The 27,854-nt window shown below is 48.9% G+C and overlaps 1 protein-coding gene across 1 annotated transcript in view; it reads left to right on the forward strand.

Moving 5' to 3' along the window:
- Nucleotides 1-4,302: 4,302 nt before the first annotated feature.
- The window catches only part of SLC6A14 (solute carrier family 6 member 14), a 28,525-nt gene continuing 4,973 nt past the window's right edge, over nucleotides 4,303-27,854 (forward strand). The window contains exons 1-13 of the mRNA XM_054040438.1: nucleotides 4,303-4,384; nucleotides 4,950-5,118; nucleotides 10,529-10,660; nucleotides 13,375-13,536; nucleotides 14,748-14,886; nucleotides 16,550-16,682; nucleotides 18,941-19,081; nucleotides 21,511-21,739; nucleotides 22,989-23,114; nucleotides 23,839-23,957; nucleotides 24,752-24,851; nucleotides 25,359-25,468; nucleotides 27,130-27,297. Of these exons, the coding sequence (XP_053896413.1) occupies nucleotides 4,337-4,384; nucleotides 4,950-5,118; nucleotides 10,529-10,660; nucleotides 13,375-13,536; nucleotides 14,748-14,886; nucleotides 16,550-16,682; nucleotides 18,941-19,081; nucleotides 21,511-21,739; nucleotides 22,989-23,114; nucleotides 23,839-23,957; nucleotides 24,752-24,851; nucleotides 25,359-25,468; nucleotides 27,130-27,297 (1,776 nt within the window). The 5' untranslated portion in view covers nucleotides 4,303-4,336. The remainder of the gene's footprint in view (nucleotides 4,385-4,949; nucleotides 5,119-10,528; nucleotides 10,661-13,374; nucleotides 13,537-14,747; nucleotides 14,887-16,549; nucleotides 16,683-18,940; nucleotides 19,082-21,510; nucleotides 21,740-22,988; nucleotides 23,115-23,838; nucleotides 23,958-24,751; nucleotides 24,852-25,358; nucleotides 25,469-27,129; nucleotides 27,298-27,854) is intronic.

The following is a 27,854-nucleotide window of genomic DNA, read 5'->3' on the forward strand; positions in this document are numbered from 1 at the left end:
GAGGAATTCCACTGGTAACTGGCTTAGCAATAAACAGGGGTAATTATTACACTGGAATGAAGTCAATGGCTAGCTCAAGTGTGCGGGAAAATCCCCCCGACCCTTAATGTTGGAGGAGTCGGGCTAGAGGAAGTGCCAATCAAACAGCTGTGCCTTTCAGCAATGTATCTCATCACCGGGTCGAACACAGCCGTGCGCTTGGAAGCTCTCCTTCCATAGCCCTGCAATTGATTTTTACTAAGCACTGATTTGTTTAAATACTGGAAGTGCATCAAAATGAACAGTCACTTGTCAGGAAGAGAAAACCTCCCAGGTGCGGTACATTGTGTCGTCTCTAGTTACATGGAAAGAAAATACCCCAGTCAGTGATGTCACAACATTACAACATACACTTAAGCTTAATGAGAAGGGAGAGGTTGCGGCTAACAGGCTGGTTGGTTTTTTTCTAGTTTCATTTCAAACTAAGCACATTCCCAAGAACAGGAGCTGGCTTCTGAATCATTAAACTGTCGTTCTGAGGAAAACTTGGCACTATTATAACGTTGTTCAAAACAACAGTTTTCATCCTGCCTGTGAAGAGCTGATAACTCGGACTGTGCAAAGGGTCAAGAACTCCCCCATAAGCCAGGCCAACTCACCTTGTTTCATAGGTAATTTCAAACTCGCAGCTTGGAATCCAGTTTGCCAAAAGGTCCACTAAAGTTCAAGTCTGAGAGAATTTGGGCTGATGTCTGGGTTTCTCCAGCGCGTAGGTGAGATTGGCATTTTCCTTCAGGCTGAGTTTGTTGGAACTCAGAATTCAGAGGGTAGATGGAGCCCAAGGAAATGCCTTCCCCAAAGCCAGTGTGTCGTGCTGCCCTACAACTCCGGTTGGATCTCTTTCAGCAGGTACTGTAGATGGGCTTTCTTCTAGCAAGCTAACGCTCATGCCTCATAGGGATCCTACGGCACAGGATGATCCAACAGAACCCAAGACAATCCTGTTACCTCCCCCAGTGTTCCAAATACACCTTTTACGAATGGCTGGATTGTGCCCTGCTTGCTTGTGCCAGGTAGCTCCTCACTCCATCAGGAGCCACACAGACCTGTGAAGTACAGTGCTGCTCACCGTGAGTGGGGGTGGCACAAACTGGCCCTGCAAAAGAGGATGGGCCATAGAGTCAGGGCAGTAGTTGGAAACGGAAGCAATGAAGCCCTCAGTCAGTCCCCACCTGAGTCCCCTTGCCAAGGAAGGATTCTCTCCTGCCATAAGTGTGGAGGTGCTTTGGCCAGTATGCTGTTTCTTGTCCATAAAGGGCTCTTTGTGAAATCCGCACTCACCGCATGGAAAGCGAGAGACCCCTTTGAAGGAGCCCTTTCCCACCCATAGCCCCTCGGGCTCCTGGCCTAGAGGGGACTTTGCTTTTATGGTCCATTCTCTAGTGCAACTGATAAGTGATGTCCACTCGGAAAAGGCCACACCCCACCATGCCTGTCTGGCTGGTGACTCACTCAGGGAGGAAATTACAAAGGGATCCTAGGAAGTTTAATTTAGGAGTTGGAATTTTCATATCTGGTCAATGGTTTGGGAGCATGAAGAGCAGGGGCAGCAGGCCGGCAGGTTCGGTGGATGTGTTGCGGGGAAGGGGGGTAGTTAGGAGGATGGGTGGATGTGGCGGGGGTGACTGGATGTGTCTGTTGTGGGGTGGCTGGCTGACATGTAGGTGAATGCATGTCAGGGAGTGGGTAGGAGGATGGGTGTGTCCAGGGCAGGAGGATAGATGTTTTGGGATGGTTGGGGAGATGTCAAGTGTGGGGGGGTGGCCAACTGGCAGGTAGATGGATGTGCTGGGGGTGGCTGGCTGGCAGGTTGGTGGATGGGTGTTTCGGAGAGTGAGTAGGAGGATGGATGTGTCGGGGGAAGGTGGATGGATGTCATGGTGGGAGGGTGGATGGATGTGTCGAGTGGGGTAGTTAGGAGGATGGATGTGTTGGGTGTGGGGGTGGATGGATATGTTGGGGGTAGTTAGGAGGATGGATGTGCAGAGGGGGAGGATGGATGTGTTGGGTTGGGGGGTGGATGGATATGTCGAGGGTAGTTAGGAGGATGGATGGATGTGGGAGGGTGGATGGATGTGTTGGGTGGGGGGTAGTTAGGAGGATGGATGTGCGGGGGAAGGGTGGATGGATGTGTTGGGTGTGGGGTAGTTAGGAGGATGGATGTGCAGGGGGGAATGGGTGTGTCAAGTGGGGTTTTAGTTAGAAGGATAGATGTAGGGGGGTGTCTGGGGGTAGGTATGTAGGTGGGAGGATGGATGTGCGAGGGGGGAGGATGGATGTATGTGTGGGTGGATGGATATGTTGGGTGGGGGGTAGTTAGGAGGATGGATGTGCGGGGGGAATGGGTGTGTCAAGTGGGGGTTTAGTTAGAAGGATAGATGTAGGGGGGTGTCTGGGGGTAGGTACGTAGGTGGGAGGATGGATGTGCGAGGGGGGAGGATGGATGTGTTGAGGGTAGTTAGGAGGATGGATGTGTTGGGGGGTAGTTAGAAGGATGGATGTGTTGGGCGATGGGGTGGATGGATATGTCGACGGTAGTTAGAAGGATGGATGTGTGGGGGGAGGATGGATGTGTCAAGTGGGGGGTTAGTTAGAAGGATAGATGTAGGGGGGTGTCTGGGGGTAGGTACGTAGGGGGGAGGATGGATGTGCAAGGGGGGAGGATGGATGTGTGGAGGGGTGGATGGATGTGTTGGGGGGTAGTTAGGAAGATGGATGTGTTGAGTGGGGGGTAGTTAGGAGGATGGATGTGCAGGGTGGATGGATGTGTTATTGAATTTTCTTGGTGTTTGGTTTAAAATATCCTCCTGTGAAAACTGCAACTCAATCACTGTAGTGTTGCGTTTAAGACCCTTCTGGAAAGTAACTAGCCTTTAAACAGAAGTGAAACTCACTCAGTGTTGCCAACTCTGATGATTTTGTCATGAGTCTCATGATAATTATTGTTTTCCTTAAAGCCCCAGCTCCTGGAGTCAAATCATCTGTGATGATTTCAGCTTTCGTTCTTAAAGACAAATGAAGTTCCTAGCCCTCCTGGCTGTGGAGAAAGCTCCAAAATGTGACCCCAGTGCACCTTAAAGGCTCAAAAAGCAGAATGTAAATAAAAAGAACACCACAATCCATAATTTTTACATAATCTCATGATTTTAAAGCCAATCACATGATTTTTGGTGAGCCTGAGTCATGATTTTTTGAACATTTGGGGTTGGCAATACTGTGAAAGTGACTTGAAAGTGTCAGTTTCACTCCCATTTAAAGTCAGTTTCTAGTCTATTCCTAGTGGGTAACATCCCTAGAGCCCCAGACAGGTGCAGTATAAATAAACTCACCCGGCCTTGTCCTAGTTGGATGTTTTAAAAAGTTAAATGATCTATTCCAAGCTTGATGAATTGCAAAATAGTGACAGAAAGTCGTCTAGATTTTTCTACAATTGTTCCAATGGTTGTATTCAGAGTTAGTAACAAAGTAAGAATAGACATTCATTTTTTAAACCTAACCAGTGTCCCTTAAGTGGATTGACACAAGATGTCAGAACGTGGTAGTATTAGAGCTGAGTGGGTCTAATTTTTATTTCATTTTCTTTTTTTTTATATAGGGATTAGACATGATCTGACAAGAGCACCTAAGTTGTTATTTGCAAAAAACAACCCCCCCCCACACACAAACAAAAATAACCCCAAGAATTTTCAGGTGTCCAAGTAGCCTCTGGAATCATGGTTAAAGTTGTCCCCTCCACCCCCCCCCCCCCGGAAATGGTGCCACTAGGTGGGTAGGAGGATGTGTGTGTGGTGAGGGGTAGGTAGGTGGGGGGGATTATTGAGGGGGGGGCTGGCTGGCAGGAGGGAGGATGTGTGTGGGGGGGAGGATGGTTGTGGTGTGGGCTGGCTGGATGTGCAGAGGGTGCTGGATGGATGTGCGGGGGGAGAGCATGGGGCGGCTGGCAGGAGGATGTGCGGGGGGGAGGATGGATGTGGGGGGGGCTGGCAGGAGGATGTGCGGGGGGGGGAGGATGGATGTGGGGGGGCTGGCAGGAGGATGTGCGGAGGGGAGGATGGATGTGGGGGGGCTGGCAGGAGGATGTGCGGGGAGGGCAGGCAGGTGATTTACCTGCCTTGGCCCCCGCCCCGCCCTGCCGCGGGGAGCCCGCCTGGGAGGTGCCCAACCCGCCGCGGCCCCACCTGGGGCAGCCCCGGTCCCGCCGCGCTCGTCACGGCCTGGCAGCCCCACGGGGGCGGATAAAGGGCCCGGCCCCGCGGCCGCCGCTCACTCGGGCTGGGGAGCGCACAGAGCCGGCCGCATGGGGAGACTCTCACATCCCGCCCGCCTCTGCTGCGGGAAAAAGAAGGTGGGACCCGGGGCAGGTGCAGCCGGGGGGCGCTCGGGGCCCCTGGGCAGATGCAGCCGGGAGGGAGGCGCTCGGGGCCCCTGGGCAGGTGCAGCCGGGAGGGAGGCGCTCGGGGCCCCTGGGCAGGTGCAGCCGGGAGGGAGGCGCTCGGGGCCCCTGGGCAGATGCAGCCGGGGGGCGCTCGGGGCCCCGGGGCAGGTGCAGCCGGGGGGCGCTCGGGGCCCCGGGGCAGGTGCAGCCGGGAGGGAGGCGCTCGGGGACCCGGGGCAGGTGCAGCCGGGGGGCGCTCGGGGCCCCTGAGCAGATGCAGCCGGGGAGAGGTCTCAAGATCCCGGGAAGGTGCAGCCGGGGGGCCGAGACCCCCGGGCAGGAGCCCCGAGGCACCCAATGGAGCCGGGGAGCCGGGTGTCCCCAGAAACACGGGCAGCACCGGGGTCGGGGCTCCGTCTCTCTCCCTTCGGCTCCACGTTTCGGGTCCGGAGCCGCGGGGCTCTTGGCGCGGTCGGTGGGACCGGCAGAGAAGCTCCCGGGGCCCGTGGTGATTTCCCCCTCTCTGCTCCCCAAGGACTTCACGTTGTCGAAGGGGAAAGATGCCCCCGCGGGGCAGGATGACGAGAACTCGGAGCGTGGGAACTGGTCCAGCAAGACGGACTATCTGCTGTCCATGGTCGGCTACGCGGTGGGGCTGGGGAACGTCTGGCGGTTCCCCTACCTCACTTACCAGAACGGAGGGGGTGAGTGTTGCCCTTTCTCTGCGGTGTGCTACCCAAACCCAACGCACCGGCTGTCCCCAAGCTCCCTGCTTGAGGAGAGCGTGATCGTGAGTACCCGGTGCTATTTGTTAGACCGTCTCAAACCCGAATCTCAGATCCAAACATCCCTGAGCTTTTGGAGAAGTTGGGATTCAGATTTGAATGAACGTTACAGCTGGCATCAGCCTTTATCATCGGCTAAACCCAAACCCTAACCCTGGAGAAGGTGGGGGTGGCCCATCTCTAGTGAGAAGTGGATCAGGGTGCTAGGAACAGAAGGAAAATGTGAAGTATCAGTTCCAAACTCCTTACCTGTCAGGTAATGATGATAGTGTAACTGTCAGGAAAGCAACTGAAATACTTCCCTGATGGGTTATAACTACTAAGAGACAACCCATCCTAAATGCTCAATTACTGAGGGACAATCTACACGCATTTCTATATTTGCTTTCTACAACCAACTCTCTGTATAACTTTTCATGAGAGATGTCCCCGAGTATTTGGAGTCTAATATCTAAACTGTATGGTTAAATTTATCTACATTTGGGTTCTCACAGATTATGTACTATATGTACTTTATGTGTTTTTAAACAAACTTTGTATCTGTGGATAATCTAAGCACTGTACCGGGGTGGGCAAACTTTTTAGCCCGAGGGCCACATCTGGGCATGGAAATTGTATGGCAGGCCATGAATGCTCATGAAATTGGGGGTGGGAGTGCAGGAGGGGGAAGGGCTCTGGGGTGGGGCTAGAAATGAGGAGTTCGGGGTGCAAGAGGGGGCTCTGGATTGGGGCAGGGTGTGTGTGCATGGGGGGGGTGAGGGTTCCAGCTGGGGGGTGCGGACTCTGGGGTGGAGCTGGGAATGAGGGGTGCAGAAGGCTGCTCTGGGCTGGGACCAAGGGGTTCAGAAGGTAGGAGGGGGATCAGGCATGGGGCAGGAGGTTGGGGTGTGAGACTACAAGTTAGTTTGACTGCTCATGTGCTTCTCCACCTACCTAAGTGCCTTGCTGGCCTGGGGCCTGGAGACACCCCCGCTTCACTATTGTCAGTGTAATAGGACTAGTCATCTGAGAGAGGGTTACTTATGTGAGTAAGAGTTGCAGGACAGGCTTTAAAGCTGAAATCATTAGACCGAAGAACACAGAGAAAAGTAATTGTGATGTGACCTGAAATAAATGACACTGTGGGTTTCTCAAACTGTGGGTCGGGACCCCAAAGTGGGTTGTGACCCTGTTTTAATGGGATCACCAGGGCTGGCTTAGTCTTGCTGGAGCCGAAGCCCGGGAGTTTCAGGCCTGGGTGGCAGGGCTCGGGTTACAGGCCCCTTGTTTGGGGCTGAAGCCCTTGGGCTTTGGCTTTGACTCCCCCCTCCCCGCACTCCACCCAAGGCAGTGGGCGCGGGCTTCGGTCCCTCCCCCCTCCCCCCCCCCCGGGGTCGAGTAATAATTTTTGGTCTCAGAAGGGGGTCGTGGTGCAGTGAAGTTTGAGCACCCCTGACGTAGAGCCTATTCTGTTCGTTGTTAATGGCTGTTTCTGATGTAAATGTTGAAGGTTACACTTATCTATACTTCACAATGCTGCACTCCAATTAGAAACCGTCCCACACTAAATGATGCTCAATGCCTATTTATTTTAAAGGGCCTATTTTAAAGTGGCATCCCCTTTTTTACCTGGATTAAAAATAGTTTACCCCAAACAAAGACTAAGGATAAAGGTCTCTAATCTATTCATTACGAGGTTACATTCCATGGGTGCCTTGACAGAACCACGTGACTGGCTTTACCTGACAAATCTCTGGTGAATCACTTCGCTGAATGCAGAGGCAGGATAGACAAACTTTGGCCTGTCCTGTGATCTGTGGAGGTCTGAGTTTCTATTTCAGGTGGGAAAAGCAGGTGTTTAGCTAAGTGCCTTAGGGCCTAGTCCAACTCCCATTTAAGGTCAATGGGTGTTTATATTGTAAGTGCAACACAGCCAGATTATGCAATTTTACATACAGACATTTGAGTATGGATATATGGAATACACAGTGGCATTCTTGGCATACATCTTTTATTGGCATGTGTTTGGCCTGGTTGCATTACTCATGAGTGATGAAGCGGAATTCTAGTCCCGAACGAATGTGAATAAAATCAGTATGTCACACTGCACTGTCATGGCTTTTTGTATATGGAACAAAACAGCTAGTTGAGGAATATTTTAGAATTTAAAAATATTTTATTGGGACTATTTTTTGTATCCTTCTGCCTGTAAGGCCAGGTGCCTTCAGCAAGGCATGTGTGCATTTGCTTAGCTTTAAACATGAGTCGTTTGCTTGAATTCAGTGGGGTTACTACATGCTTAAGGTTAAGCATGTGCTTAAATATCTTGCCAAACTGGGTCCCTAGTTTATCTTAAACCCCTCTGTGGGTGAAGAGAAAAAGTAGATGAACAGCTGCACATGCATGAATATCAGCTCTCTTACCGGGGGCTGTTTCTCTCTCACACTTATGCACTATAGCAAATATGAAATGCTGGTCCTTCTCATAGTACAATAGATCTCAGTAATGAGAGGTGCTGGAACAATGTGTATAATGTGGGGGCTGAGAGCCATTGAACCAAACCGTAAACCCTGGATATGATGGAAACCACTGCAAACCAGGGGCTGTGGCAGCACCCCCAACGCCCCTATTTCCAGCACCGATGTCCCTGACCCCCGTTTAACATGGAATTTCGGAAAGCATTCATGCAAAGGGCCAGCTGAGGCTCCGTATCAGAAAGAAGTCAGCCATATGAAACAAATTACAAACGTTTCCATGTTCTAGCCATTCTAACAGTGAGTGCAAATCACCACTCAGTACAAAGAAGAAACTGTTCATTTCTGTTTTAAATGTAAAAGCATAAGCTACCGTAGAATGCAAACAAAATCAAGAGTATACACAGCCAGATATCGTCTCTGTCTTCCTGACAAGAGCAGTAAGTGTTGGACAGTTTTTTATCCTTATTTTCACAAAAGAAAAGTTGTGCCATAAAAATTCGTCAGTTCTAAGTTGCAGAGCCCAGCAGGGTGGCTCGGTGCTCTCGGTGCCTGTGGCAGCATGAGGCAGCGCTGCAGAGGAGAAGCAGTTAGAGGCATTGTGCAGTGTCTAAAATTAGTGTTAAAGGTTAGTTTTGAATTACTGTTGTTTATATGATGGACCAGATGGAGCTATTTTTACTCATAGGGGTAGTATCTGACTCATGCTGAGCCGCCCCAGGCAAGGGAGTGCACACAGCAGATTCTAACCATCAGTATTTATATAGCACTGTACATTTGCTTGGTACCTATAGAAATAGAAAAGAGCTGAGGTCAGGTCTTTGATCATTCAGCCTTTCTATGTGTGTGTGAAAATCCAAGGTGCAAATAACCATGGATGCAGTTTTGAGCCTACATTGATTTGCAGGTGGAACTGACGTAATGTGGAAGTCTAAGGACCTGATTTGTGAGTGCAATGTGGTGCACATTTTATTTTGCTTAAATCATTAAAGTTCAAATTAAATTTTTATTAATAGTTGGTTTTATAAAATGTTTATTTTTAAATGACAAAATCTAAATCTTGGGCTGAGGTGTACATTACAGTGTTCCTGTGAGCAATTACTGAAAGTAAAAAGCCGGTGGGGGAAGCTAGATAATTTTAAATAGGGTTACCATTCGTCCGGATTCACCCGGACATGTCCTCCTTTTTGTACTAAAAATAGCGTCCAGGGGGAATTTGTAAAGCACTCACAATGTCCGGGATTTCCCCCCTCCCCCGGCAGAGCAGACCGAGCGGCTGGGAGGGCTGCAGGAAAGTCCCGGGCTGGACTCCGGAGCAGCTGTAGAGGAGCCGGATCCGCCCTGCATTCTGAGCAAGTGTCTCAGCACAAAGTGCAGCCCTCCCCTTTTGCAACTGGGAGCGGTTTCTGCCATGCAGCGTAGCAAAACGGGAGCGAGAGCACTTTGTGCTGATACAAGGGCAGCTCTCCCCTGCAGCCCGGTCCGGCAGCACTGTGCAGGGCCAGGGACCGGGTTTTGTTGTGCAGGGCCAGGGACCGGGTTTTGTTGTGCTGGGGAGCGCAGCCATGTGTCCGGCTCGCACAGAGCTGTTCTGAGCAGCAGGGTAAGGGGGCCAGGGGGCAGGAGAAGGGGCAGGGAGGTTCTGGTGGGGGCAGTCAAGAAACGGGGGGGGGGCTTTTTGGGGGGAGTGGAGAAAGTTTTGGGCAGTCAGGGTACAGGTAGGGGGTAGGGTCCTGGGGGGCAGTTGGGGGGGTCTTAGGAGGGGGCAGTTAGGGGACAAGGAACAGGGAGTCTTAGGTAGGGGGTGGGGTTCTGGAGGGCAGTTAAGAACAGGGGTCCCAGGAGGGGGCAGTCAGGGGACAAGGAGCGGGGTGGGGGGCTGAGAGTTCTGGGGGGGAGCTGTCAGGGGGCAGGCGTGCGGAGAGGGATCAGAGCAGTCAGGGGACAGGGAGCAGAGGGGTTTAGATGGGTTGGGAGTTCTGGGGGGGGCTGTCAGGGGGTGGGGAGTGGTTGGATGGGGCGTGGGAGTCCCAGGGGTCTGTCTGGGGGTAGGGGTGTGGATAAGGGTTGGGGCAGTCAGGGGACAAGAGGCAGGGAAGCTTAGATAAGGAGTGGAGTCCTGGGGGGCAGTTAGGGGCAGGGGTCCCAGGAGGGGGCAGTCAGGGGACAAGGAACGGGGGGAGGGTTGGGGGTTCTGGGGGGGCGGGAAGTGGGAGGGGCAGGGGCGGGGCTAGGGCGGGGCTCCTCCCGTCCTCTTTTTTGCTTGCTGAAATATGGTAACCCTATTTTAAAACTTTCATATATATGTTTTGCAAGAACATCTATTCCCTTTTATTCAAAATATGAAAGGCCCACCGTTTCAGCCTTGAGGTGGGCCTTTAGTACTGTGCCTTGAATCTTAGCCTTTTAAATAAGTTATTCAGAGATCGAGCCACCTCAGCATCTTTCTGGCCTACTGATCTTTTCCCGTGAAACATATTTTCAGTTGTGGCCATAGACACAATTCATAGTCATGCCTGAAGGTATATCAGGGACAAGAAAACATGTGACACAAGCAAACATCTCTGGATAGACAAGTTAACAGGCAATTAAAGAATCTATCATTGTGAAAGAAGTAAATACATGAGAATTTTATTTTACAAAACAGCCATGCTTATGTTACTAACGTTACCTTTACTGGAACCTGGATCAGACCTCCAACGAGTAATTACCCCTTTCCTCTGCAAATACTATTTGATTTTACAGAACACAGTCCTTTAAAAAAACAATCTGTACATTCTGTATAAAATAAAAACCACTTTGGTATATTTGCATATATGGCTATACAAAAAGGAGTCGAATTGTGCCGGTATAATAGGTTTTTTTATTTTCCCCAGGTGCCTTTCTAATACCCTACACAACTATGCTGGCATTAGCTGGTTTACCTTTATTTTTTTTGGAATGTTCCCTGGGGCAGTTTGCCAGTTTGGGGCCAGTTTCTGTGTGGAGAATATTACCAATTTTACAAGGTCAGTGACATTATTTTTTTATTTATAGATCTTCTTTTGTTGCTCTGATAGTCAAAAGTGGATTAATAATTTCCCCATAATGCTTCTGGCTAGTGTCGTAAATTAGACTCTACATGGAGTGTCATGCCATTTCATGGATGGCCAAACTCAGAGGGCTAGTATGTACTGTATGAGAGGCACTATATGTGATACATCAGAAGCAGCAATTTTCCAGCGTGTCAATGTAACTTTATTGTTTCTCATTTACTGGCTATGTCTTCTCAGTCTATATGCTAAATAGGGGTCTGCATGAGACACGCAAATCCTGCATTTAGCTGCTCAGATCGGCACTTGCACGTGTAAAGAACCATTTTATGCACCTACGCGCCTATGCCCCTGGGCCTCTATTCCAGCAGTGTGGTCTGTGGGGCAATCAGAGACATCCCACACATATGGGAATCAGGATCACGGGGCAAATTCCGCCCTTATTTGCATCCATTCTGCTCCAACAAGGATGGACATAAACGAGGGCATCATTGGGCCTGCATGCCCTCCTGACCACCCAGCCGCATTAAGATAGGAATAAGGACATTACATTTTTAATCATATTACTAGCTTTATTTGCCTTTACTGATCCTGTTTATTAGTAGACAACAAAAAGGGGTTATGTCCAGGCATTTACTGTTCCTGACCAGTTTCTGCCTCAAAACTCACCAGAAACAAGCAGGCACTGCACACAAGCTTTCAAAATCTGCACAAGATGAAAAGAAGGATGGATCCAAACAGGGCCGGCTCCAGGCACCAGCCCAGCAAGCAGGTGCTTGGGGCGGCCAAGGGGAAGAGGCGGCACGTTGGGCTGTTCGGCGGCAATTCAGAGGTGGGTCCCTCTTGGAGGGAAGCACCTGCCACCGAATTACCGCCGAAGAAGAAAGTGGCGCGTTGGAGCTGCCACTGGAGTGCTGCCGATCGCAATTGCGATCGCGGCTTTTTTTTTTTTTTTTTCCCCGCCGCTTGGGGCGGCAAAAACCCTGGAGCCGGTCCTGGATCCAACCCAAAGGCAGTTGGGTCTATGGAAATAGCCAGGGCAGTGTGTGTGTGTAAACACGTATGTCATATATACTCCCCAAGATCATTAGAAAAGGTTTGGTAGGTTGACCTCAAACTCACAGAGTTCCTTTTGACAAAGGAAAAGCTGCAGTGTGCTTGCAAACCACTATTTGATGCTGTCTTTCATTCACTGATGCAACTAGCAATCGCAATGAGATCTCTACAAACAATGCGATGAGCCCCAGTTTTGTATACGTTTCCTTTCATTTTATTTCGAGACACCCAGACCAAAATCCATTGAACTTCAGGGATACAGAAAGTTTAAAACCTCACCCAGACTTCACAAATGGCTCTGATTTTTCTACACGGCTGGCCCAAACCCTGGATCCAAACCCCCATTTGGGATATTCAAAATCTGGATCCAGTCCCTAATTTTGTGGCTTCAGCCCATCTCTGTTTGTTACTGTCCAGGGTAAAAGGAATGAAGGTAATTCTTCTCCACTGGTGTTCTGCTTTTCCATTTAATTAGCACCGATATTTTCCACCCCAATTTTCCTATATTAAACAAATTTCTTTTAGTGATGAACCCTCCCTTTCCCCTCCTGTCTATCTTCTTCACCAATCCTTTCTTCAGCTGCAAAGAGCTGGACATGGTTCCCTTTAGCACGAGATTCATTGCTCCTTGTATTGGCTGCAGAGAGTGATGTGGTACATCCCCCCTTTCTTCCGCTCACAGTCTATTGCCACTGTTTCCTTCTTTCCTGGTAGTCTGGGATCTGATCTCATCCCCTCCCTAACTGGGCTTCCCGTATGTGAGCTGGCCTGGTTCTTTAACGCTAACATGGACTCTTGGACTAGCATGGTGTCGTTTCCCCCTAACTCAATGTGGCATGCAGAAGACTCTCCCTTACTTCACCAAGTTGTTTATATTTATCTTTAAAATGATGTAAATAACCTAATAGATTAGCCTGAATGATCTTAGTCTTACTGCTAAGAAAGATCAGTAAGGTTAAGCTGTTAGTTTATTTACACACAGAAGTGACACGACTTCGCATCGTGCCTATAGAAATCAGCTATGTCCAAATTTTCCCTTCAGCACTGGACTCCTCTCGGTATCTGAACCAGTGCAATCTGGTCTCCTCTCTTTGGCTTGGACTGCCTTGGAGCAGAGGTTGTATTCTGTTCTGTTCCTATTCTGCCCTCTTCACCATAGCATCTTCGTCCTCAGTTGTGCCACTCCACACACTAACATTACAGACTCGTAGACTTTAAGGCCAGAAGGGACCCTTGTGATTATCTGGTCCGACCTCCTGCACCTCGCAGGCCACAGAACCTCACCCCCCCACTCCTGTACTCCCCTAACCTCTGGCTGAGTTACTTTCGTCCTCCTGCTGCATTACACTGACCCTTCCTCCCCTACATTTTCAAGGAGGTATGTAGCATTGGGATTGGGTGACGACATTCCCTACAGCTATTAAAATGTAGTGTGTCTCCCCCGCCAACTTTTCAGCAATGCTGAGGCTTTTTATATTTATTGCAATCTGCAACCTGTAAATCCCAAAGGTCACCCTACTTCCTGGTAGACAGGCAGAAGGGTAGAGAAATGTGGAGTTCACTGAAGTTGATGATTGACATTCTCTTTATACTGTGTTTGAGTTGGATGATGAAACTTCTGCTCTCTTTTCTAGGAGTGGGAATCACGATGGTCATCATCACCACCTTGGTGACGGTCTACTACAATGTTATCATTGCCTATGCCCTCTACTATCTGTTTGCCTCCTTCCAAAGTGTACTGCCGTGGTCGGACTGCTTTGCGTGGGCAGATGAAAATTGCAGCAAAACACCTGTGGGTACGGTACTTTTAAATAATCCACACTATTACTAGGAATAATTCCATTGCTTCTGTTTCCCAGTAATAAACAAAAGACATGAAAAAGGGCAGTAGTGGGACAGTTAGTTGGCCATGATGCTGACTGGAAATCTTACCTTGACAACCAGTTGACACCTGGACTGATCTTCTTTCTATCTGCCTGTAGCATTTGGCCATGTGAGCTGTTGGGAACTAGAATGACTCCTCCTCTCTGCCTTTCTGCCCATCTTTCCTTCTTCCCTAGAATAACAGATCTCTAGACTGGTGTAAAATCACCCAAAATACCGCACTGCAATTTCATTAGTGCTTCGTGACAAAGACATGGCCGTCCTAATGCAACAGAAATGCATACCTAGTGCATTCACCTGGGGCTCTTCCAAAATCCTTTATCCTATGTGTGTGGCTTTGTTAACATCATGTGTTGGATGGACATTGGCTTCATGTTTCATCATGTCTTTAGATAATATTTCCAGGCTATTGATTGGCTGTGTGCATGCGTGATTTAAAAATGGTAATTTCCCATCCCCCAGTGAAGTTTAATAGTTTATCACAGACTGCAGTTCTGACATATTATTTAACAGTTTTACATTTATACATTTCAAGGAGATTCTCATTTAAAAGACTAAAAAAAATGTTTCACCCCATATTAAAAGAGTGCTGGATTGGTATAAAAATCAGACAAATTGCCCCAAAATTCTGCACTACAATTTCACCAGGGTTTCACGTCAAGTAAATCCTCTCGCTGATAGTGCATTTAATGCATTGATCAACGCTTGTTTGGCTTAAATTGTAGCCAAGAGATTTGCCGTACATTTTAAAGAGAACTAGGAATAATGCCAGTCTGTTCCCATCAGTATGATATGGGATTGCTATAGATAAGTGTGAACTGAAATACTGGATCTGGCCCTTACATTATCAAAGAGCTGGAAATCTTAACCGCACCCAGATCTGATTATGGCGAACATTTCCTGTCTTTACATTAATCCAGCCAGGTTCCCAGAACTGAACACACCAGACCTGGGAGTGTTTGGGTCGGGAGCCAAATCCACATCTGAAAGTGGTGGCTGGGGTCTGTTTGTAGTTACCACAAGAATACACACTGAAGCCATAACAGCACGAAAAAGGCACTCACTGTAATCAACGTCTGTTTCTAATTTCACCACTGAACATTAACAACCCTTTCTCTTTCAGTGAGCGATTGCAATACGACCTTACCAAACGGGATAATCATTCACACAAACTACTCGTATGTCACCAGCAACAATCTAACCTGTCTCAATGGCAGCTTAGCGTATAAACAAGTGCAACTTCCCAGTGAGCAGTACTGGAAGTGAGTATACAGTACCACCTTTATATTGCTAAAATCAGTATGTGCTGTGTGGGGCTTGGAGAAACCCTCTGTGTAACTCAGGGATCGGCAACGTTTGGCCCGTGGCCCACCAGGGTAAGCCCCCTGGCGGGCCAGGCCGGTTTGTTTACCTGCCGTGTCCGCAGGTTCGGCCGATCGCAGCTCCCACTGGCCGTGGTTCGCTGCTCCAGGCCAATGGAGGCTGCGGGAAGCGGTGGCCAGCACATCCCTCGGCCTGCGCTGCTTCCTGCAGCCCCCATTGGCCTGGACCGGCGAACCGCGGCCAGTGGGAGCCACGATTGGCCGAACCTGCGAACGTGGCAGGTAAACAAACTGGCCCGGGTCGCATGGCAAACGTTGCTGATCCTGGTGTAACTCATACCACTTTCTAGAAACAGCTCTGGGCCAAGCTCATGGGACTGCTAACTAAAGCTGAGCAGTTGTGTCCGGAAAACATTAAATACTGAATCAGGGGTGACAAATGTAACACAAGTCACAGAGAAGCACAAGAACAAACGTATAACTAAGAAATAAATAATAAAATTGAGGAAGTTTTCTCCCCTTAAACTCCCGAACATAAGGCACGTTCTTTATCCCAAATTAGGATGTTGAAAATATTCAGCCAGTCCACTTGCCTTTTATATACCTGTCATTACAGAGCACTGTCCAGGACAGGTAAGTGTTCATAATGTGCAGGTGTTTCACCTGCATACGCCACACTTAGGGGTATGATTCACTGCTGTCTGATGATTAATAGAGTAATAAGCCCTGCCAGGGGTGCATTCGCATGCCATCAGTTCACATGGGGCCAGAAGCCGCATGGCTCCAGACACCCTGGGAGAGTATCACTAGTGAATCAGTGCTCACCGTAGCGCAGTTTGTTGCTGTTACAATACAGATCTTTCAGAACCACTCTTGCCTTCACTATTTTAGGTTTTTCTATGGTGTCCGTCACCCAGGCACCTGGAGCTGCACAAAAGCCCATAACACAAAGGTGCTTTTCTCCTAGTACTACCCCACTGGCCACTTGCTCCTTCACTTTCTGAATCTGGCCCTAAATTGGAATCTACCTACTTCCATTTGTCTAATGGTAATTGAACTGGCAATGAGTGGAAAGAGTAGCCGGTTCGTTGGAGAGGTGTTTTCCTCCAACTTCTCTCAGCCTGGCAGCGCTGGGCTCATCCTTTTAGTTAATAACCCGAGCTGACTCTGTGCAGTAAGGTTATCGTTTGAAAATCAGCACAGTCGTGTCTATCCGCCTACTGAGCGTCAATCCAAGGCAGGGGTGAGAGGAAAGCACTGGTTTCTCTTTGAAGCCTCCAAAGAAGCCACCTTTCCCATCACTCCCAGCCTGGCCTGCTACCCGGAAAGTCAATGGAATTTAAGTACTTGCTTGAAATCAGCAGATGCTTAAAAGTTTAAACGGACACATTTAAGAGCCCAGCTAGGAGGCGGGGATGGAGGGGGGCTGACAGGCTCTGCACCAATGGAAGTTGATGCATGGGTGTGACATCACCAGCTAGACAGACATGAGCATCCCCTCTCCAGAGGTGGCTCTGGATAATCAGTGGGGCTCTTCATGCCAGCAGCTGCCACGCCCCGGTGCAAGCGACGCGATGCTGATCACGATGTTCTGTGCTTTCAGTAAAGTGGCCCTTCGGCGCTCCAGCGGGCTGGACGAGACGGGTGAAATTGTCTGGTACTTGGCCCTCTGCCTGCTCCTATCCTGGCTGATAGTCGGAGCTGCATTATTTAAAGGGATCAAATCTTCAGGAAAGGTAAGTCGGGAGGAACCCATGCTAGATTTCTGGGACTGATCCTGCCGGGAGATGATCCCAACTTCAAGGCCAGCTCAGCACCTGGTGGGGTTAGGCCCTGATTCACTAGCCCATGACACAGGCACTGTCTGACTTTGCCGCTGCTGCTTGCTCATATTTTACACGACACGTATAAAGCACATGACGCCTGATTCTGCCCCCCTGACCCGAGCTCAATGGTCCCTTATCCCACCAGGAATGATGCTGTTGGGGCTTTTTATGATCACGTGAGAGACGTTGGTTGAGTTCCTGTTATAGCCTGGTCTCTTGTGAAGCATGCACGCACGCGCGCGCACACACACGCTGCACGTGCATGCACACGCACGCACACACACACACACTGCACGTGCGCACACACACACGCACACACACACACACTGCACTCGCGCACGCACGCACACACTGCACTGGCGCACACACACACACACACTGCACTCGCGCACACACACACACACACACACTGCCCTCGCGCACACACACACACAATATGCACATGCCTGTGATACTTACAGATTACCTATGTTTAGCCTGAAAGCATGGGCCCGATCCTGCGGACAAATATGCACACGCCGCTTCCTGCTGCACTGTAAACTCCTGTCTCTGTCAACGGGAGCCCTCCAGGCTGTAGCCAGGGTCTAGGCGTGAGGACTTTTTTTCAGACTCAGGCCCACTGAAGTCAGGTGACAGCCCCCAGGCTCTGAGTTCGTAAGTCAGTCCAGGCCCTGCAGCTCAGCTGGACAGAGAGACGTCACCGCGCAGCCGTGCTGCAGCCAGAGGGGCAACGTCTGCTGGGTTGGCCTCGTTGGTGCTCAGGGGATGTCTATACCATAGTCAGAGGAGTGACTGCAGCACCGGAGATGCTGGCTCCGGTAACACTAGCAGGGAAGCCAGAGCAGCCTGGGCTGTACAAGCCCACCCCGACCATGGGGGTGTACGCAAGCGGCTAGCCCGGCCTGCCACGGCCTCTCTGCCAGTGTTATTCGAGCAGGCTGGCGGAAAGCTGGCTTGGGGCCTGCTGCAGCCGCACCTCTGAGCAGTGCACACGGATCTTTCATTCATAACCCCAAGTCCTCCCATCCAGCCAGGCTCCACAACCAGCCTGAAAATCCCCCTCTCCCCAGGCCAGGAGTGACGGAGGATCCGCTGGGGCTAAAGAGGCTTTCAGTCGGGGGCGACTGTTACTCATTTTCCTACGAGAGGCCCGGCCCCCTGGTCTGGCTTCTTGACTCCCCGTTCTTCTCTCATTCTTCTTTCTTTGCTCCCATAGGTTTCTCCTTCTCCCTGGCTCCTCCAGTTCCTTGCTCAGTTCCCCCCCCCCCGCCATATCTGTCTCTGTCTTCTCACCTGGATCGCTGTCTCCCTGCAACTAGCAAACTTGATTTTCTTTCCCTTCCTCCCATGTCTGTCTCCTTCTCTCCTTGCTTCCCCATCACTTTTCTCTGCCTCTCACTCGTCTCCGCAACACAATTTCTGTCCCCGTCTCCCGTCTCTTTGGGCCATACCGGCTTCCATTCCAGCCTCTAGTTCCTTCCTCCTCTTCGGGGTGCTAGGCACTGGCTCTGGGTTTTGGCCTATAGCCCGTCTCTCCCAGCATCAGAACGGGAGTGTCCCCTGGGCAATTAGAAAGCGGCTCTTGGAGCCAGTGCAGCCAGTGTGTTGTGGTGCAAGGCCACAGCATGATGCAATGCTATGGCAAGGCATAACCAGCTAATCTGCCTCAGTTAGAGAGGTAAATGACAGTGAAACCTGCAGGGAGCGCCACCTCCAGAGTTGTTTGTTTATTTGTACTGTGGTAGCACCTAGGAGCCCCAGTGACCCCGCTGCGCCATGCGCTGTACGAATGAAGTCCCTGCCCCAAAGAGCTTACAACTCCCTTTGCTCAGTAACTAAATCTGCTCCCACTGTTTTGTTCAACCTTTTTAGTAAATAGCCCCCTGCTAGCCAGCTGGCTTGGGCAGGTCCTGGGGCGCTCACTGGGACAGGTTGGACGAGGTTTGTTTGCCATTGGCGTGTACAGTTTATGAATCCAGACTGGTAATTTGTAGAGATGAACCAGGGAATGGTCACGTCCAGACTTGAATCCAGACTTTTCCAGCCCAGAAATGAATCCAGTGAACGGTTTGTTTGGATCCAGAGGTTTGGTTCAGGCCCTTTTCTGGTCATTTTTATGTAGCATTTTCCCCCAAGCCTCATGCTTCTCCCTCCATTTCTCTCGGCAGGTTGTTTATTTCACAGCTCTCTTTCCATATGTTGTCCTCGTTATCCTGCTTGTCCGAGGTGCCACCCTGGAAGGCGCTCGAGATGGCATTGAGTATTACATTGGAACACAGTCCAATTTCACAAAGCTGATGGAGGCAGAGGTGAGGCTCGGGGTGGTTCTGAAAGCATAAAATATTTGCTTGCTTAGATCAGCTGGTAATTACACAATCTCAACGTTTATAAAGACTGCCATGTGGCTCGGTTTCCAGAATACAATAGCTTCCTTCTTAACCAGACAGACTCCTCTTATCCCTCCCTTCCAGTGAGTATCTAAGATTGGATCATGTCTTCCAGAAACCCACAATTACAGCGAAACCCTCTATCCCCACCTAGAGCCCATTTATCCAGAAAAAGGGCAAGTCTGCCGCATCATTTGAACAAAGAGGGGTCTGGATAGGGTTGCCTGCTATCACAACCACAGCTGAGGTTTCTGTGTTACCATCCTCCGCTTTTCTGGCGTGTGTAACTTTACTCGCTAGCCATGGATGTACCCTATGGCCCGGTGATAAAGTTCTCGCCATGAGAGTGAGTATTAGGGCTGTGTAGAGGATCTGGACTCACCCCTGTGGCGCCTCCTGCTGGTCGTCCTCAGGAATGAGCTCTTCAACCCAGGAGCGCCCTCTGCAGGCCAGAGATCCACTTGCTGTTGGCCCCCTTCTCCCTCCCAGGACCCTGGTGTCCTTATCTCAAGTTCTGCCTTCTGCAGAACCCTCCCACAGTCTTACTGGGTTTCCCCACCCCAGGGGAAGCCCCACTCCCTATCCCCACGTCACCTCAGTCGTGGCTATTGCCAGTCTCTATTTAGCCCCCGCGCCCTGGGGCAGACTGCAGTCTATCAGCCGATCATCACAGGCAACAAGGGTTTGGACTGGCTGCCTTTACCCACCCTCCGACTGCCCCTCTGCAAGCCCAATACCTAGGTGGGCCTAGAACTAGGCCCCGCAGCCTGGGGAGTTGCTGGCCTAGGCCTTTCCCCAGCCCTGCCTCCCTCTAGGTCCCCTGGGTGAGTTCCCCAGCAGCCAGGCCTGTCTCCCTCTCAAGTCAGAGAGAGGCTGCTGCTTCTGCCTTCCCTGGCCTTCTTATAAGGCCCAGTGGCTTAGTTTGGGGGCATGGCCCCAGCTGCAGCCACTTCCCCCAATCAGCCAGGGTTTTACCTTGCCCAGCCCTAGCCTTCTGCAGGGCTTTTCTAACCCCTCCAGGGCTGGAGCGGGTGCTCACCCCGCTACAGGCTGCCTGCTTTGGTTGGCATGAATTTCAAGGCATATTATCTGCAGGTTTTGTGAGTGTTTGAGCTTCAATTTTAGATTGGTCACCTAAAACTATGCCTTGCCCTGGAAGTTAGATCAGGGCAGAATAGGGGGTGGAGAGCAAGGGAGGAGACTTGCTCCCAGCATGGATCTTCTCTGAGGTTCCCTCCAACATCAGCTCCTATTTTAAGACCAAAGCTTAGGTGTGGTTCTTCCTAGCATGCTATAATAAAGGCTGGCCAGGGGCTGGGGACCAGGGCTGGCTTTAGGCCGATTCCCCCGATTCCCCGGAATCGGGCCCCGCGCCTAAGAGGGCCCTGCGTCTTAGGTGCCTTTTAAATTTTTAAATTTTTTTTCCTCACCCGGTGGCAGTCCGCTCCAGGTCTTCGGTAGCACTTCGGCGGCGGGGCGTCCACTCCAGGTCTTTGGCGGCATTTCGGCGGCAGGGGGGAGGGGGGTTTCCTTCAGTGCCGTGGAAGACCCGGAGCCGAGTGAAGGACCCCCCACCGCCGAAGTGCTGCCGAAGACTTGGACCACCGCCGAATCGGGCCCCGCAAGTCCTAAAGCCGGCCCTGCTGGGGACAGCACTTGGAGCCTTTCACACTCAGCTGTCCATTCAGATCTCTCCTCTGTCACAGCGATGGCTGGTGCGATATTATTGCTGGTTGGTGTCCAGTATCGTTTGGTTCTCAGTGGATGGGTGTCTGGTGCACGTCAGCTGAACTGTTGGTGTAACCCGGGACTACCTCCCCGGTAGTAGAGGCAGTTCTTCCAGGTCCCAGTCTGAGGAGCACGGGTGGGACCATGTGCGTGGGAGCTTCCGCCATTGCCAGCCTATGCTGTCTGGTTTATTTCTGTATTGGTGTTTCTATGACGTTCATATCTCAGCGCCTCCCAGACACATCAGTGAATTACATCTCTCCTCGCTCCTGCACAGTAGGAAAGTACTTTCCCCACCGGTCTGACCTATTGGGAAACTGAGATGCAGAACATTTAGATGACTTTGCCCAAGGTCACGCAGGAGGTCAATGGCCAAGGTAGAAATAGAATCAAGATCTCCTGGGTTCTGGTCCAGTGCCTTAAGCACAAGACCAGCCTTCATGCCCTTTGGATAGGAATCTTCACTCCCCGGGTTCATTGATATATGGCACTTCTTACTAAAGTTCACATAACCTTATTTTTTTTTAAAAGGCAGCACCCCTTACAGAACACACCTAATGGGTTAGAACAAGTATTTCGGGGTAAATAATATAATAATCTACCTCAAATTATTTCTGTTTTAGGTTTGGAAAGATGCAGCTACTCAGATATTCTTCTCCCTGTCGGTGGCCTGGGGGGGCCTGGTTGCTCTCTCCTCTTACAATAAGTTCCATAACAACTGCTATTCTGATGCCATTGCTGTCTGTTTAGTAAACTGCCTCACCAGTGTGTTTGCGGGATTTGCGATATTCTCCGTTTTGGGACATATGGCTTTCCTGGCAGACAGACCCGTCTCTGAAGTTGTAGACTCAGGTTTGTTTGATAGTCTCACTATTCATCACAAAGGCTTCTTGTCTGTCACACTCTTGAGTTGTTTTCTAACCCTATTTAATCTTCGCTGCTCTGACCGTAGTTTATTGATGCCAAGCACTTTCAGCATATAGAGTAGGGGTAGGCAACCTATGGCATGTGCGCCGAAGGCGGCACGTGAGCTGATTTTCAGTGGCACTCACACTGCCCGGGTCCTGGTCACTGGTCCGGGGGGCTCTGCATTTTAATTTAATTTTAAATGAAGCTTCTTAAACATTTTAAAAACCTTATTTACTTTACATACAACAATAGTTTAGTTATAGAAAGAGACCTTCTAAAAACATTAAAATGCATGACTGGCACGCAAAACCTTAAATTAGAGTGAATAAATGAAGACTCGGCACACCACTTCTGAAAGGTTGCCGCCCCCTGATATAGAGGCTTGAAAGAAGGAGGATGTTCTGTCCTGGTTTTCCATCACTAGTTGACTTCATGCTGTCCACCATAAATCAATGGAACTTCTGCTCCTAAGTCACTAAGGTGCTATTGAAAATCCCACCCTATGTATCAAGTTTATCTCAGCTGATGGGCAGGAGCAGTGATAGATTGATACATAAGGTAATAGAAGAGGACATTTTAAAAAATGAAAATACAGGCTTGATATTGATTCTATTTGTCCTATTGCATCAAACATGTTAGAAAATCTTCCAAATTATAGGTGAAATTCACCCCATACCCAAGGCCTGTGCACAGTTTAAGTCCCACTGAAATGCTAAAAATAGGGCTTAAGTGGTTCTAAAGTAGCACACAAGCCTTTGGGAAGACGAGACCTTCTCACCAGAGGGAATTTCACCTCTCATCTATTTAAGAACCCTAAACCTTCCTGTTTAGCTATTGGAATTCTTTCTCGTTCAGGATCTGCCTGTAATATTAGCCTATTCAAATCTGAATGAAAGTAATGAAATGTCGTTAGTATTTTTCTGCAATCCTAGTCAGCCACAGCTAATAAACCTGAGCTTTGATGAAGTTTGGGTCAACGATTTCAGGCTACATCCTGCTTTGGTTATAGTCAATAGCAAAACTTCCATTGATTTTAATGGTGTCGGATTTAGTCTTTAAATTGCCCAACCAAGACCTCACTTTGTACACCAAGTTCTGATATAATTTCTCATTATTTAAGTTTAAGAGAAATGAGTCAATTTTGCATTGACCGGGTCACGATGATAACGTATCTTCCCCTCCTCTATTTCAGGCTTTGATTTGGCATTTGTTGCCTATCCATCGGCTCTCTCCAAATTACCAGTCGCCCCTCTTTGGTCCTTTTTATTTTTCTTCATGCTTTTACTGTTGGGGCTCGACTCTCAGTTTGCTTCCATAGGTGAGTAAAACATGACATTAGAGCTGGGTCAAAATTGCTGATTTCCCCCCCAAAAAACCCGCAGATTTGGAATAACCAAAACATTTCAAGAATGTTTGTCAATTTCATTGAATTGTTTCAGTGACACCACCCCACACAAACCCTTCCAAAAATCAAACATTTCATTTTGGCATTTTCCAGATGAAACATTTTAATTTTTCAGTTTCCAATGACATGTTGTTTAGAAATTTCCTTCAGTTTTATTTTGAAGAAATTTTAAAAACGCTTGAAAATTTCAGGTTGAACAAAATGTTTTGTTCAATGCAGAATGATTTTTTTTCAACTTTTCAGTTTGCTGAACATGTTGAAAAATTTTCATTTCAAGTGGATTGAAGTCGACAATTAGACCTCTACCTCAATATAACGCAACCCAATATAACACGAATTCGGATATAACGCGGTAAAGCAGTGCTCCAGGGGGGTGGGGCGGCATGCTCTGGTGGATCAAAGCAAGTTCGATAAAACGTGGTTTCACCTATAATGCGGTAAGATTTTTTGGCTCCCAAGACAGCGTTATATCGGGATAGACGTGTATTTATTTATTTTCAGAACAGCCAGTGAACGAAAAAATCAGTTATTCACACCGTTCTGCTTAAAATAACAAAATGCCTCTTGGTTAGTGTTAGCTGCATTTCTTCATTTTGCTGCCTATGTCCAACAAGTAAAAGTCTCTCTTCCCCTGCAGAAACAGTGACAACCACCATACAAGATATATACCCCAAGGTGATGAAAAAGATGAGGGTTCCTGTAACCCTGGGATTATGCATGCTTCTGTTTTTTCTTGGTCTCATCTGTGTCACTCAGGTATAACATTAACTCTTTGTTGGCAATGGGTTTACTTATAGTTCAGCTGGGGGGGGGGAATTTGTACAAGACAATACAATCATTTTCCCATGTGACAAGCAAGTCCCTGCTATCAGCATAGTCCTGTGTTTATGTATTCTGAGAGAGGTGACCTCCATGCCCCCAGTTCTGCAAACACCTATGGACATGCTTAATTTATGCATACAAGAAATCCTAATGGCAGTATTTGCAGAATCCAGTCCTCTGAAATGACTCTAATTTTTTAAATGTGAGCCTTTGTCATCTTTTAATTTGTGAGCTGTTCTTTTAGTGTCTGTGAGCTGTTGATTTAATTTTTTTCTTCAGTTCAGGAGATTAATTTGTGTAATCTTTGTGTGTAACCCACACCAGGCACTTCTAGGTCTTTGTCCCCCTCTAGTGGCTGGTACATAACAAAGGATAAAAGTCAACTTCAGCAGCCCACTGCTAGTGTTACTCCTTTAGCTCAGTCCACAACAGCTGATGTTATAGAACCCAGGGTCCCAGGTTCGAACCCCGCTGTCCTGTTATGTGTGTTTTTATATGTGCTTTGTTATTACAATAGTGATCAGGAGTATGCCATACAACGCACTGGTCTGTGTTAAATATAACTATTTAAATGAAATAATGTGCAATGAATGAGATTTCCACCCCTGGGAAACAGGGGTTTTAAATAAAAGCCCAGACTGAGGTTTAATTCAGTGGCATGAGCGCCTCGGACTGCCATACAAAAGGTTACTGGGTGAAAAGCTACCTCTTTGTTGTTTGTTTTTCAGGCAGGAATTTACTGGGTTAACCTAGTGGATCATTTCTGTGCTGGATGGGGGATCCTTTTTGCAGCGGTCCTGGAAATAATAGGCATTAGCTGGATTTATGGTAAATCACTGACACTGGAAAATCAAGCTGTGGCAATGCAAATAATCCCAGTCATATCACAGACATAAAACCAAAACATTCTACAGAAAAATGTGCATAATATCTCAATGGTTAAAAATATCTCTTGTTCCAAATCATTATCACGTAAGAACGGCCAGACCGGGTCAGACCAATGGTCCATCTAGCTCAGTGTCCTGTCTCCTGACAGTGGCCAGTGCCAGATGCTTCAAAGGAGTGAACAGAACAGGGCAATTACTGAGTGATCCACACCCCGTTGTCCACTCCCAGGTTCTGGCAGTCAGAGGCTAGGGGCACTCCGAGCATGGAGTTTCATCCCTGCCCATCCTGGCTAATAGCCATTTCTGGACCGATCCTCCATGAACATATAATTATAAGGAGCAATGCATCCATGCTTTGTAGCGCTCCCCATACTTGCTTTCTGTACATCATAAAACCCATGTTCTAGACCCCGATCTTACAGTGCACTCTTTGGCCATCTTTGAATAGGAGGAAACCGATTTATCCAAGACATTGAAATGATGATTGGAAAGAAGAGCTGGTGGTTCTGGCTGTGGTGGAGAGCATGCTGGTTCTTCATTACCCCTGTTCTCTTATGTGTAAGTATCACGGTCGAACTACTTTGAATTTTTGGCCACGAACATATTCATTCCATGTTGAACAGTTTCCATGTAGAGATTTGGGGCTGCCCCTTTCAGCCTGCATTAAAGCCAGCGTAACAGGCCAGCTGAGGGTTCTCCACATGTGTGGCAACTCAGACGCCATCCCTGCCAAGCATCCCTCCCTGGGCACAGGAGGCATGGCTGCTGCCCTGGGGCTCTGGCAGTTCCTGGCCATCGCAACTGGGGCTGAAATTTAAACCAGCCCAGAGTTGCTGCTCTGCACTGGGCCAGTGTCTAGCAACCCAAGGGTTAAGGAACGCACAAGGGGTTACTGGCAGTGCTAGGAGCCAAAAGGCCATTCCTGAAGATCAGGCTAATGACAACTAAGTCATTAGATAAAGTGAGAGCAACAAGGTCTCCATATCTCCAACACTGCCCAGCAGGAGGTGAGTGGGGTTTGCTGCAGCCCTAGGGCTGGTGTATGGCCTTAGCAGAAGGGGAAGTGTTTCAGGATCTGTGTGGACCTGAATGTGGGGCGGGGCAGGGAGCTCTCTGGCATGAGTTCCCTTCCCTGGAGAAGCTGACTGCTTTCTGGCCATGGGGCAGGTTCTGGCCCCCAGCTCCCCCACTGGTGTATGGGGCTGACGTTTCCAGCCGCTTCCCCCTTTTTGTCACATCCCCTGGCTTGTCCCAGTTTGGGATATTGGAATTTCCCGTGGGATGGAAATTCCATGTTCGGACCAGCTCTAGTTCCCGGCAGAATAGCTCTGACTTTTCCAAACGTGCTCCCAGCCAGTTCTGAATCTACCATCCATCTCATCTTCCTCATATGAAGCCCCTTGTATCAAAGGCCTTACATGGAAATACTTGTTCATCACTCTGAAATTTCTCCTCTCAGTTCCCACCCTTTCTCTTCCCCACATTCCTGATGGACTTGATTTGGGCTACTAAATCCCTGACACAATTCTATTGAGGCCAATGGCATTACACCTGGGACGAACCAGCCCTTTCACCACATTCCTTACTTTTCAGGTTCTTTCATATCATTGTCCTTTGTGCTTCTCATCTTTAATATGTGCACTATGTAAAACAAAACCAAAAACCACACCTGCAACTGTTGCAGATCCCTTTCTAGCAACAACATTCTCTCTAATCTCTCTAGGATACCCGCGAGGAAATGCTCAATGTCAATATCTTACCTGGGCAGCAATGCTCTCCAGAACTTAACTCAGCATTCTTTGCCCCAATCCTGTAAACATTCGACTAGCGCACAGAGGTATAGTGAGCCATCCCGTCCACATCCTCAGAGCATGCCTGTGCATGCAAACCGAATGTGTGAGAAATGTGCCTGCCGAGATATGTGGATTTCCGAGCAACACGGGTGTTTAAATATAAAAAAATACAGAACGTGTGTGCATGCATATCAATGGATACTTATAGGTCGGTAGGGGGCGATGCATGATCATTCTTATTGCCTGCCCACATTTGGAAACAAAACCCTGAACTGCAAGCCAGAGACTGTCTACAGAAAGCACCTAGATCTCTGTCAAAGCAGCAGAGGTTCTCTTGGAGATAAATTGGTCAGTTGTGTGTTCTGTAATCAGTACAAATCGCTGTGAGCTTTAGTCAAGTTTTCTCCCTCTTTTTTTTTTCAACAGGTGATTTTATGCTGGTCTTTGGTCACATTTTCACCTCCCAAGTATGGCTCAGTCGAATACCCTGCGTGGGGATCGGCTGTGGGCTGGTGCATGATTGTCTTCTGCATCATCTGGATTCCCATTGTCGCGATTGTAAAAATAGTGAAAGCACCAGGAAATCTGTGGCAGGTAAAGGTCGAAGAGAAGAGCTGCAATGGGGCCACAGCGTCAGCTGCCCTGACGGATGTTAATGGGAACACTCACAGTGACCTTACTGGGGGCAGGATCCGACTCTGACTTCTTACATTAATCAGACAAACTTGTTGGATCAAATCAAATCCTGGCATTGCCAGAGGTGAATTTGGCCCGACTGGTTGTCAGACGAAGGTATCAGTAATTCCCTTAGAATTTCATAGTCATTTGGCCGTGGTCAGTGTGTCCCTGTGGTACAGACGTGCAGTCTGTCCTGATCTTCATGGTCTCATTTACTGCTTCCGTTGTCATCCCAGTGCTGAATTGTGCAACTTCAAATCTACAGTCAGGCTCGCATCTTCACTCGGGCCACATCCCACTGTAGTTAAGGAGGGTTCGGACTGAGGAAGAGACAAAGTGGGTGACACACTTCTCTTGGTGAGAGAGACAAGCTTTGAAGATACACAGAACTCTTCAGGCCTGGGAAAGGTCGTGAGAGTGTCACAGCTAAATACAGGGTCCAACCGATAATTTAGCATAAGTAATTAGCACAT

Source organism: Malaclemys terrapin, chromosome 9 (assembly GCF_027887155.1).
Source record: "Malaclemys terrapin pileata isolate rMalTer1 chromosome 9, rMalTer1.hap1, whole genome shotgun sequence".
Taxonomy (NCBI): domain Eukaryota; kingdom Metazoa; phylum Chordata; order Testudines; family Emydidae; genus Malaclemys; species Malaclemys terrapin.